Genomic DNA, 11,680 nt, shown 5'->3' on the forward strand with positions numbered 1-11,680 from the left:
TTTAACCAGTTGTTAAAACCAGTATTTCTACATGTTGCAGTTGTCATTGGTGCAGATCTTATCCATTTACCAATGGTAAATTGACTTCATAAATGGTAGATGGACTGTACTTGTAGAGTTCTTTTCTAGTGTTCCGACCACTCAAAGCTCTTTAACACTACATGTCATCATTCACCCATTCACACACTAATGACAGAACTACCATGCAAGGTGCTACCTGCTCATCAGGACTAACATTCCCACATATAATAGTTTTGCCGTTATTGGTCCAGGTTTTGAGATATCTATCTCAGAAAGATCTGCATCAGTACAATGTGAGTTTACTCCTTTGTATTTTAGAAACAGTGTTTAGAAACAGCCTAGTGGAGACAGTTGACAATGTGTTGTGGATGGTGAGGGGAAGTGACTCTGAAGACATGTTTTTAATGCTTTGAGAAACTCAAACTGAAAACTAAAAGTGAGAGACGTTATATGAACAGGGTTTCCAGAACCCAGACTCTCTGCTAGGCCAGAAATCTCAAGGGGTTAAATGAGAAAACATGTTGTGGTTTAGGTGACCTGACAGTCTACATAAAAGACACGAGTAGCAGACTGAGTGAGCCACCCTGCTAAGGAATGACACATGGTTGTTTATGAGCCCAAATCACAAAGCTTTCAGTTTCACAAGTCATTTATTTTGAGTCAGTGTCAGACTGTCCAGAGCAAAGGCCTGCAACATCCTACCAACTGATACACATGGTTCGAAGTCACCGCTTCTGAAAGTTTAGGATGCTTACATAATGTTCTGTTAGCAATGTTGAGCTGGAGAGACACCGTGGTGTCAGACTTCCTGACTGGTTGGACATAGAACAGAAAATGCCAGAATAGGGTTCAGTATGATTGACTGGTTAGTGTTCTGACTTAAAGAAATAAAGTCCGTGCCAATGCTGCTTCTGTCCTTTTTGTTGATGTCAGAACTTATTTAAGATCGACTGAAGAGGAATCCTCCGTTCCCAGCAGTGTCACAGATGAAAGACTCAGTCTTCACTCTGAACTCGTGCTCTTCTTCAGGATTCAGGTCAGACGTTTGATTGATTCAGACATGTAAAGAAATATTCAGGAATTACAGACAAACTCTTCCTCAAGATCACAGATTCAACAAATCGCTACTTCTGTCAGAGCTTTGTTCTATAGAACTTGGTTAATGCTATGAGCAATATCATCTGGTTCATTAATGTCTGTAATGCTAACATGTTGTAAACAGTGATATGCATCATAATAAGCTAAAGTACCACATGAAGACATTAGGACTGTACACTATGTGATCTTTGTAAGGAATCAGTAAAGTTCTCTGCTGTGGTGACCTTAACTACAACTAGTGTCACGTAGACGTACATGTGGCACTGGTCCTGATTGCAGTCTGCTTGTGGGTTTAACTGTTTATCATGGGCTGTCCATCGGTCGACAAGGCAATGTGCTCACTTCAGAAGTATCTCACAGACGGATGCTCATAGAAATGGTGCAGAAATGCAAATCTAGGTTGTTTGCTCATTTTGGCGTACACATTTCTGTGAATCTGAAAATCTTCCTCAACTTTGGCGTTTGTTACATTTTGCTTGTAATTTCCTATATTACACCCAATGAGAGAGAGAGCGGGGATAACACACCGTGTGGAGCTTATCTCCAGTGGGCTGAGAGTGGTTCTCCCTTTTCTCTCCCTCATCCCAGCAATGAAGTTTATGTCACCTAAATCCATATCAGCAGAAGGTCTGGCTGCAGGGAGAAGCAGGCCAGATATAAATATGTGGGCTCAGGACAGTCTCCCAACAGTTCAATGGTCAGGTCTGATCCCACACAGCAGAGTACGAAGGCCACAGAGAGGCGGTGTAGTGCAGAAGCAGGTGGAGGGCGGCTGCTCTCATTTGCTGAGCTCCTCTGGGGAGAAGGAAGTGATGACAAGGCAGTGCTCCTCTGTGGGGCTGCTGCTGGAGACGGGAAGATTCTCTGGAAATCGATCAAGCAAGAACTGGAGGACAAAAACAAAAGGCAACACTGTTCTTAGAAAGCTGGAACCTTGAAGATACTGTAGGCATTATGCACACTGTGAATAACTACATGTGACTTGTTATGAACACATCATCTGCACATAAAGTTGTTGGCAGGTTGGAGGTTGATCTCCTGTGTTTGCATCGACCAAATTAGTGCCGTCTGATACACAGTGTAAATATAATGAGACCGTGGGCCTAAAGTCTAAAACCGGACTTGAATGAACCTCAGAAATCAATTCAAGTTCCCGCTATCAGACTAACTCGAGTCAGGCTCAAGTAGTTAACATATCTGAGTGTGCACACCATTCTTAAGCAGGCTGAGAGCAGCAGTCCACTTTAGATTATGTGGACGCTGTGATTGGCTTACAGATATCCAATCAAATCAGGGTGGAGTCAGATGACAGTAATCAGAGGTCTAGACATCTAGAAAAGTTAAGTCCATTGGAAGGCCTTCAACAAGAACACAAAGTCATTAAACATATACATCTTTGACATTGTTTTAAATGTATTAAACATGGTTTCCTCTCAGGAAAAATGGATTTGGATTCTACATTTCTGATCAATATCATTTTTTGCAACTGGACTTTTAACTATTTATGCATCTATTATTATCTATTGGGTTCATTTAGATTAAGACTTATGTAGCAAAAGCATAATGTTTGATATCACATGCCACATATTTAAACATTAATGTAGCTCTACATCTTATTTATCATTGTACAATTTATTTTGATATCATTTATTCAAGTCTAATAGTGGTCAATAAAGTCAAATCATATGGCATCAGTCCAGAAAGTCTGAGGTAAAATTATCACTTTCCTGTCCAGTCAGAGTTACAGGAACTCTGGTTGAGCAACAACTCAGGCTTAGCCCGACACTAGCCCGACACTAGCCCGACACCAGCCCGACGGACCAGGTTACTTTCCTAGCATAAGTTGCTATAGTAACTAAGCTTCAACTACGTTGAGTTTGCTTTATGGAATGAACTGAACAGTGGAGATAAGCCTGGTTTATCTGGTAAACTGGTTTGATGGAAGGGGCCGTGTGGTGAATGAGTTCATCGGCGCTCACGTCTTCTGGGATCTGGTACGGAGGACGCAGCCACTGTTTGATTGTCCCACGCTGGAAGATGAGGAAGTACGCTCCCACAGGTATCAGAATGAACAGGACCACGACGACAGGCACCACAGCTGCTATGATCTCTGACTGTTTGGAGTCTTCTCCTGGGGAATGTACAGAACACACACACCATTACACCTCGAATCATGTTCTGACTTCAGAGGCTTTGACTTAAAGCTAGCAACGTTTAAAATAGATTCCACAAACAATAAGATGAGACACTTTAAGAAGCTTGGACTTATAAAGGACCCAGCTGCTGGTTGTTCATGTTGTAGCACATTAAAGCTCATTAAATAATCCAAATCATCTTCGCTTCACAAATAAATTTTTTTGTCTCCTTCTGTATGAATGCATGTCCCATTAATGCACCTTACCAACTGTACTAAACGCTGCTACTCACTAGTCAGAGACGCATTTCAGCCCACAGAGTACACGACACTTTGAATGAATACACAACGAGCACCAACGTGTAGTCAGCTTCACCTTTGATGTAAGGCTGTGTGGTAACAACACATCCCAACAACACCTGCCAAACACCACAAGAAATCCCCAAGTCAAGTTGAACCATGCTTATCATTCTGTTCATGATACGAACAAAGCTGCTGCTTTAACGCTTTTTTACAGCCGACTGAGCTTCATGAAGTCAGAGCTTCATGAAGTCAGAGCTTCATGAAGTCAGAGCTTCATGAAGTCAGAGCTTCATGAAGTCAGAGCTTCATGGCAGACTTTGTGAAATGGACCCTGCTTGGGTCATGAGTGTTTATGGTGACGGTGTCTTAACTATGAAGCCGTTGGCTGTTAGGACAGCAAATCACAGTAGGACCTCTTTGTACATTCTGGACAAACCAAACAAGCAACACAGACGATTGGTTCTTTAACGTGTCGACAACATTTTTTTCTTTTTTGTAGCAGCAGCTACAAACACGTCTTACCGGCCTCAGGGATGAGCTCACACTGAGCACAGGCGCCCAGTCCGACGGGCGTACTGAAGTAAAGGTACTGCACCTCTGCACAGTACCGCTGTCCCACCTGCAGCGCAGGGATGGTCACCGAGGACACAGCATCTACGTACTCCTGTTGACGAGTGGAACAACAACACACATTACAGATCTAAGCACGCTGTCACCCTTTCACTCGATGAATACTGCTTCACACTCGGGGGACGAGTAACAACGGGAGGATTGTGACCATTAGCTCATGAGAAGAGGAAAGTCAAACCCTCGGATCACTATGTGATGGAGAAGTGTCAGCAGACGGCAACATGTGGATTAGACTCATCTCAACGGTTACGGCGGAGTGCTTACAGTACCTCATGGATCACAAAAGGCCCCACTAATTATTGGACATTAGTTTACAAGTGAATATTCCAGAGCTCTGAATTCTATAGAAACCTTCCTGCTTCTAAGGTCTGGTTGAGATCATGTTGAACTTGAGCGATGAAAATACTCTGGTCAATATCCAGATCCACAACATATAATACGATCATCTCAGAAGTATATATAGTGTTCTCCAGGGCTGCATGGTGGCTCTGCTGTGGGTTAGATGGCACACTGTATACATGGAAAGGTTGCCAAAGCCAACATACATATTTTGGACTGAGGACGATAAACGTACACGGCCAGAGTTTAGCTGACTCCGTAGGATAGGTAAGTGAGACTAGATTGTGATTTATTTGATCACATCTAACAGCTGGCTCTCTATTCTATGGTGAAAGCTTCTAATGTTCAAATATAAATGAAAGTTAATGTGAAGGAAACCTCTGGAGAGCCAGATAGTAGAACACAGGCCCTTGGGGAAGCATCCTGAATGTTCTTGTTCCAAACAGCCAAAGGGAAATGTTGAAAGCAGACATTGTCAGTCAATGCAGCTGTTAACAAAGTGGAATGTTTTGGTGGTCAGACGACTTCACAGCTATGAAGTAGAGATTACTACTACTACCTACAGCGACATGGTTCCTCTCACCTGCCGGGGTTCTCCCTCCTTGCCATAATAGACCCGGTGTCGAGCGTGGTCTCCATGTTCCTGAGCCAGACTGTGGTTCCTACGCAGAAGTACAGTCAGGGAGCCCGGCTTTGCACCTGCAGTCAGACTGAAGTCTGGCGTACACGAGTCACCTGGACGAGCACAACAGATATCATGAGTGTTGCCATAACCAGGACAGATCTACTGAAGGTGTGAGAGCCAATACAAACAACTCATCAATCTAGCACAGTGGTTTTATTAAGTTATGAAAGCTTACTGTGAGTTTAAGCTTTTGACACCTCACACCATGTGGCCCACACCATGTAGTTAGGTAGGTTGACACCTTGACTTACACAACTTTAATGTCCCCAAACAGGATGTTAGAAGTCCAGTTAACACAATATAGACAAACAATTAAAACACAGAACAACAGAGACAGCATCTAAGGTCCATGATCTATAAGACATCACATGTATTGCTCCAGAACCTATGCTGCACATAGCTTGTTAAGTTAATGAATGACTTGGTTGGTTCTGATCTTAGGATGTGTGTATGTGCGACTAGATTGGGGGGGTCTGGAGATGGATCCAGACTGTCAGCTGGTCAGGTGCTTCACTTCAGACTGCTGCACCCACAAGCCTGAGCAACTTCTCCTAGTTTGTTCCTATTACTGATTTAGGAATCTCCATCCCAACCAACAATATAACAGGATGCTCCTGATAAAATAGAGTAAGAATTTTACAATTCAAGCTAAAAAAAGTTCTGTTTTTAAGAAAATACTTTTTTTTTTTTTTTTTTTTTTTTTTAAATGGCGTTGGAACATAATCCCAGGAAAACTTGTTGTTCTAAAATCCCAGGTTCCCCTCTCCTCTGGTCTCTGATGGAGTGGGTTGTGGCTTCCTGTAAGCAGCTGGACTCTCAGCATGTCTCCAGACCACAGGGACAATCTCAGGACCACATTTCACTCAAAATCCATCATCAGGCACAGAGAGGAGACTGTTGGTTCTAAACAACAATGACGGCTTCTGAAGAGGTTAGCGTAGCTGCTGCAATAGCATCCGTTCTATCACAACTGGAGAGTATTTCTTCATTGAAAGAAGGACACTGAAGGCTTCTGTGGAACAGATGGTTTCTCTCTTCTCCTGACTGACTTCAGGACGAGTTGGAGTGACGGATGGTTCATCCAATTCCTTTTCCAAACTGTTTATTGAAGCTTTTCAGATGGTTCTGTGTAACAACCCGTCTGCTGGGTCAGCTTAGGGTTGAAATCATTCATTTCCTGAATCCTGAATATTAGACCAGTGAGACCACTCACAACGGTGGTAATATGACAGTGCTAATGTGTGTTTTAGCTGCGTGCTACATTTAGGATATTATGAAAGGCAATCCCAGCATGCATTTAGAGCTCCTGGTAGGAAGAACACTGCTGCATTCGGCCCTGGTGACATGGCGGCTCGTGGGTTCTTACCGTGTCGGCTACAGGCTTTGACTGGTCTCGAGGTCAGACCCCGTCTCTCCGCTTGCACACGGAGCATAACGCAGCCGTGCTTGCCCTTCGCTTTGGTGGAAATAACAGAACAGGAATTCGAAGATATGTGGACACATGCTGGTACATCCGTCCACACAGCGCTGTCAAAGCTGAAGACAAGGAACAGATTTACAATCAGTCCACAATCATGATGTCATGAGCCTTTATTTACAGCTTGTAACACATTTCAAACAAAAGAACCGAGTGTGATTTTAAAATACTGGTTGTGATGCCAATATATACATATTCAATAATTGCCTGACATGTGTCCAGACAAGACAGGAACTGAAGAACTTCTCAGATTCTTCTCATGCAGGTTGCAGACTGACACACAAGCATCACACCTCACCTGCTGTACTGAACGGTGTAGGTGACGTTTCCGTCCTCGGGGGCAGGAGGCCATGTCAGCAGCCAGTTGTCAACATGGACGTTCTGTGGCGGTGCTGGTGGCACCTCAGACAGTCCTGGGACAGACGGGACTGGATGTAGACAGAGTAGCCAATGAGAAGATGATGTTTGACACTGCAGGACTACAGACATTAGGCATATTCCCTGCATGGTTTATTGGGTCAATCTGCCCCGTCTTATCCTGCATGCTGGTGAACTGTCATGCATCATTATTTCTGTAAAGGAAAACACTAAATCCAGGCACCAGGTGACAATTGGAAATATAGAAATCGAATGCAATATGAAGCAGTAAAGCTTCTGTTATCTCTAAGACACATGTAGTCATGACTTCGTCCTGCTCTGGAAGCATAGCGTGCACATTAGTACAGTATCACTCAAAGAGTTCACATTTGACTGAAATATAGTGTGAGTCATTGTATTTCAACGTCACCACAATGTGTCCCTCTATGAATACTGGTGGAAAGCATTAGTGCTCAACAGCTCGGTTCTTAATGACAGAGACCTGGTCTGCGGTCGAAAAGTTCAGAAATGACCTAAGGTCTATTCATAACCACTTCTCCTTGACCTTGAAAACATCATGGGGTCAAGGAAAGATGTGAAAGAGAGTTGGTGAGGAGTTGGGAAAAGACAACGTGGTGTTCAGAGAATTCAACTCTGCTTTCACTAAGATACGTCATTCTGATGTGACGGTGGTCTGCCATGGAGAAACTACAATGACGAAGGACTACAAACAGAGCAACTACAACATGACCCCATGAACTCTATTCCTCTGTATGCATGCAGGCTTTCTAAAGAGCTCCTTCCTTCCTGCTGCTGTCACACTTAATCAACATGCTTCAGGAGAAACAATTCACTCATGTGTAACATCCATCAAACCGTTCAATATCAATATAATGTAGATGCAACGGTTCAGTTGTACTGTGCTTTTTAACAGTATAATACTCTATCATAGGCCTGGCTTGTTGCCGCTGCAAGGAATGATCTACTTTCCTTTCGTAAAGGAAGGTCCAGTGTTTCCTATGCTAAAGGAGCTAATAAAGGAAGCATTGAAGCACCTTTCCTTAGCATTTAGAGAATTCAAGCAGCTCTTCAGCAAGGCCGAGATCCTCCTGCTGGCACCGCAGCGCCAGTCAGCGCCAGTCAGCCGCCACAACTGTGGCAAGCGAGCGGCACTCGTTCAGCACCGTCAAGAAGCTGCTGAGTGGGCGGAGCCACATTTCCTGAGAACACCCATTGCTGTTACGATTGGTCAGCTGCCATAAATCAGTTTTATTATCAGAGTATGGATTTTCGTTGAGTCACCCGTTCTCTGTATACATCCTTAGAGTAACCACGTTGTACGTTTGTGTTTCTCATTCATTTTATTTCAGTACGTGCCACAGTCCTGACGCCTGACTGACTGGCCAGTGGCACAAGGAGGACCCCGCTGTCTCTCCAGCTCTTATCATGGCGGCCACTGAGAGACTTCCGGGTCGTTTCAGTCAGAGAGGAATCTTCCTCAGCAGAAAGGTCTATACGACCGCAGCCCTGCTCTGTTGAAGACTACTGCTGGAAACCATTAGCGACGTTACAGACAGCGAACCTTAGACTGCGTTAGCACAAGCGCGCACAGACACAAGAGATGGTGTTGCCTCACAACTAGAACAGAGAAGTATGTCAAAAACGAAACCTTAACTGTTTACGCTCACGTATTAACGTATTAACGTTACCTTGGGCGGCGATAAGAATACACAGGACATTGAACAGCATCGTGACCGCGTCATTTCACAGAGTGCGCAGAATCCCCGAACAACTTGTCTTCACAGCAGCCATAATGTGTCTGGGTACGACGACAGTCTGGGAAGTTACGAGCCTCCTTGTTGTCGCAGCAGCTGACTTCCGGGAACGCCCCTTAAAGGGAACGTCACCAATATTACGAACTATAAGAAGAAGAAGAAGAAGGTTACATCCATATACTGTGTGGTTACATCAATGAAACCTAATCAATTCAATTTAAATCAAATAATTTAGTCCAGCCCAAAATCACAGATCTTTCCTCAGAGGGCTTTACAGTCTGTACACATGCGACATCCTCTGACCTTTGACCCTCACATCAGAACAGGAAGAACTCCCCAGAAACCTTTAACAGGGAGAAAAGAGGGAGAGACCTGAGGGAGAGCAACAGAGGAGGATCCTCTATCAGGAAGGACAGAAGAGTGATAGATGTCAGTGTACAGAATATATGAATTACTGACACATCACTCATTTCATCACTTCAATGCTGCACCCGGCAAATGAAGAGCTTATGCTTTTTATTGCCAAAATTGTAGAATGATTGGACTTGAAAAAAAGAGACGTTCAATAGTTTCTGGGGGTCAACATCAAATCCATCTTACTTTTATCATTTCTGCTGCTGGATAATATATATTCATGATTTTAAACTGTAATTGTCTGGCTTTTGGAGAAATTGGCCATTTTCAATATTTTAAATATGTATTTGTGATTGTTAAGATGCACAAGAGCCCTTGTGCCGTGGAACCTGTGGTGGATACCAGCTCTGCTAAAAAGGAGGTTTTCCCCTAAAGAAGATACAAATTGTCGATAAGAAACAGATTGTGTGATAGACAGACTGACTTCATGTGTGTAGAGAGAGCAGCCGGCCTAGTGTGGCTATAGGGCCTGACATGAAGACGGGCTTTCTACAGTTTTTGAGTTAGTTAAAAAGATGGTTCAAATCCTCAGATTGCTGCATGGCGCTGTCATTTGTGGTAACATGGGTCATAACATTGTGGACATGGGGGTGTTTGCTAAGAAGACACAGAATCTGTTGTATGACATTTACAAGTTCAGCACCTCGTAACAAGAGGTTACTGCCGATTCTGCGTGATAGACATACGTTTTCTGAAAAGAGCCACAGAGCTGTCGTGTTTTTCAAATGCAAGTTTACAGTGAGGTGAGCACCACAAGCAGAATTCATCGCCACCCTGACCTGGACTAATATATTGTATCTTCATGAGCTTCAGTACAGCTAGAAACCACGAGAGGGAAGTAAAGATGTGCATTCATTTAGGCGTGATCCTGGCCACCTGAAACACTATTATAGAGCGTTCTTTCAGCTCCCTTTCTGGTCTCCTCAAACTCCTGAGAGAAATGTGTCTTTAGCTGCTGAATGCTCCTCTGTGTTCACCAGCTGGTCTCTGTCTGTCTGCTGAGCAGGGAGTGTACAGAGGAGTCTTATTCTCTTCGAACAGCAGCCAGGTTGATGGAGCGCTGAGACTGAAACCTCACTCTCTGCAGGGTGTAAAATCAAAACGAGCTAAAACAATCAAAAGAACCTCTGTAGAATTTAGCGGAACTGCAGAGTTGGTGGTAACCATTTACAATATAAAGTCATTGGTTAATATACATATGATTATATTGACTCAACAATATCATCCTGCTGTCTTGACACAAAGATTCAACTTAATGTGGTAGGAATGGGAAACTACAGAAATCTGCCTAAATGCTGCTGAACTATTATCATATCAGTTGTACATGTCCATACCACCTCTATAACTGTTATAATCATGTTCTATAACTAATACTAGCACTGACATGAATACCTTTCTATGAATGGTGACACTTAGTTCTTTGTCTAATTGTGCTGCAATGACATGAGACATCTCAAGGGTCCAGCTGTGAAGGAGTTCAGAGCCGTGCTCGTGAAATTATGGAGGTTTGCATTGAGTTGAGAAATCAAACTAGACTTGGTTTAGACCAAAGACTAACAGGTGAGACCAGTAGCTCAGACCAAGACAACATCTCAAGACCAGACTTCCATACTACAGCTCTACAACATGCGTGTGTGTGTGTGTGCGTGCGTGTGCGCGCTAGAGAACTCGCACGCAGTAAAAATCACTCATTTTCACACCAGTTTGGTCTTGGGGATGATTTATTTATTTTCATGATTGTCTATGAACATGGGTGCTGTAGATGCATGTGACACGTACACCGACATCACCAGAACATCGATTATATAAAGTTTAAAGTCACAACAGACAGCGATGGGTAGTATGGTGAGGTAATGCAGACTGGAGTCAAAGTAAGACTGGATCGAGCTTCAGATAGACCTGGAAGGTTTCCCCTCTTATCGACACCCGGCCTGCATTTTCATTTCAACACTTGCTGCCTCAGAATGTCCTCTACACGTCCTCCTCACATTGCAGGTTCAAGGAAAAGGCCATTTGTTGAGAAAAGTAATGAAAGTTGTTTAACAAACTGCACAAGTCACAGAACAGAGAACCCTCCATTCACCAAGTGTGTTCTAGCTTCCGACTGGCTTTACAAACTAAAGAAAACTGATCTACATGGAGGAAATGTGACACCTGCACTGAATCAACCAGAACCATCAGGAGCAGCTCTGGGTTCAGTGACTCGCTCAATGACGACAGACAGACGGAGCCGGGGATCAAACCGCCAACATTGTGGTTGAAGAACGAGCCGCTCCATCTCCACTGATGCATGAATGTGAGAGTGATAACTTAGAGGTGAACTCTCAACTAGCAATGTGTAGAAGCAAGTTCTGTTATTCAATTTAATTCATTTTTGTACAGCCCAAACTCACAAATCTTTCCTCAGAGGGCTTTACAATCTGTACACATGCGATATCCTCTGACCT

The 11,680-nt window shown here is 43.6% G+C and overlaps 1 protein-coding gene across 1 annotated transcript; it reads right to left on the minus strand.

Moving 5' to 3' along the window:
• Window positions 1–652: 652 nt before the first annotated feature.
• On the minus strand, window positions 653–8,910 carry ifngr2 (interferon gamma receptor 2). Its single transcript, XM_031870031.1, has 7 exons — window positions 8,754–8,910; window positions 6,986–7,115; window positions 6,577–6,746; window positions 5,109–5,260; window positions 4,079–4,220; window positions 3,099–3,250; window positions 653–2,005 (listed from the first exon to the last, which is right to left on the minus strand). Exons 1-7 carry the CDS (start codon window positions 8,791–8,793, stop codon window positions 1,898–1,900), a joined length of 894 nt encoding a protein of 297 aa, XP_031725891.1. The 5' UTR covers window positions 8,794–8,910; the 3' UTR covers window positions 653–1,897.
• Between the last annotated feature and the right edge of the window lie 2,770 nt (window positions 8,911–11,680).

Source organism: Anarrhichthys ocellatus, unplaced genomic scaffold (genome assembly GCF_004355925.1).
Source record: "Anarrhichthys ocellatus isolate YVR2014 unplaced genomic scaffold, GSC_Weel_1.0 scaffold50, whole genome shotgun sequence".
Classification (NCBI taxonomy): Eukaryota; Metazoa; Chordata; class Actinopteri; order Perciformes; family Anarhichadidae; genus Anarrhichthys; species Anarrhichthys ocellatus.

Excerpts from the sequence above, each read along its gene's own strand:
- ifngr2 (XM_031870031.1), bottom strand. The coding sequence starts at position 8,793 with ATGCTGTTCAATGTCCTGTGTATTCTTATCGCCGCCCAAG. Across the intron at positions 7,116-8,753 it reads TATTCTTATCGCCGCCCAAG|TCCCGTCTGTCCCAGGACTG; the intron begins GTAACGTTAATA and ends GTCTACATCCAG. Across the intron at positions 4,221-5,108 it reads AGGAGGGAGAACCCCGGCAG|GAGTACGTAGATGCTGTGTC; the intron begins GTGAGAGGAACC and ends ACTCGTCAACAG.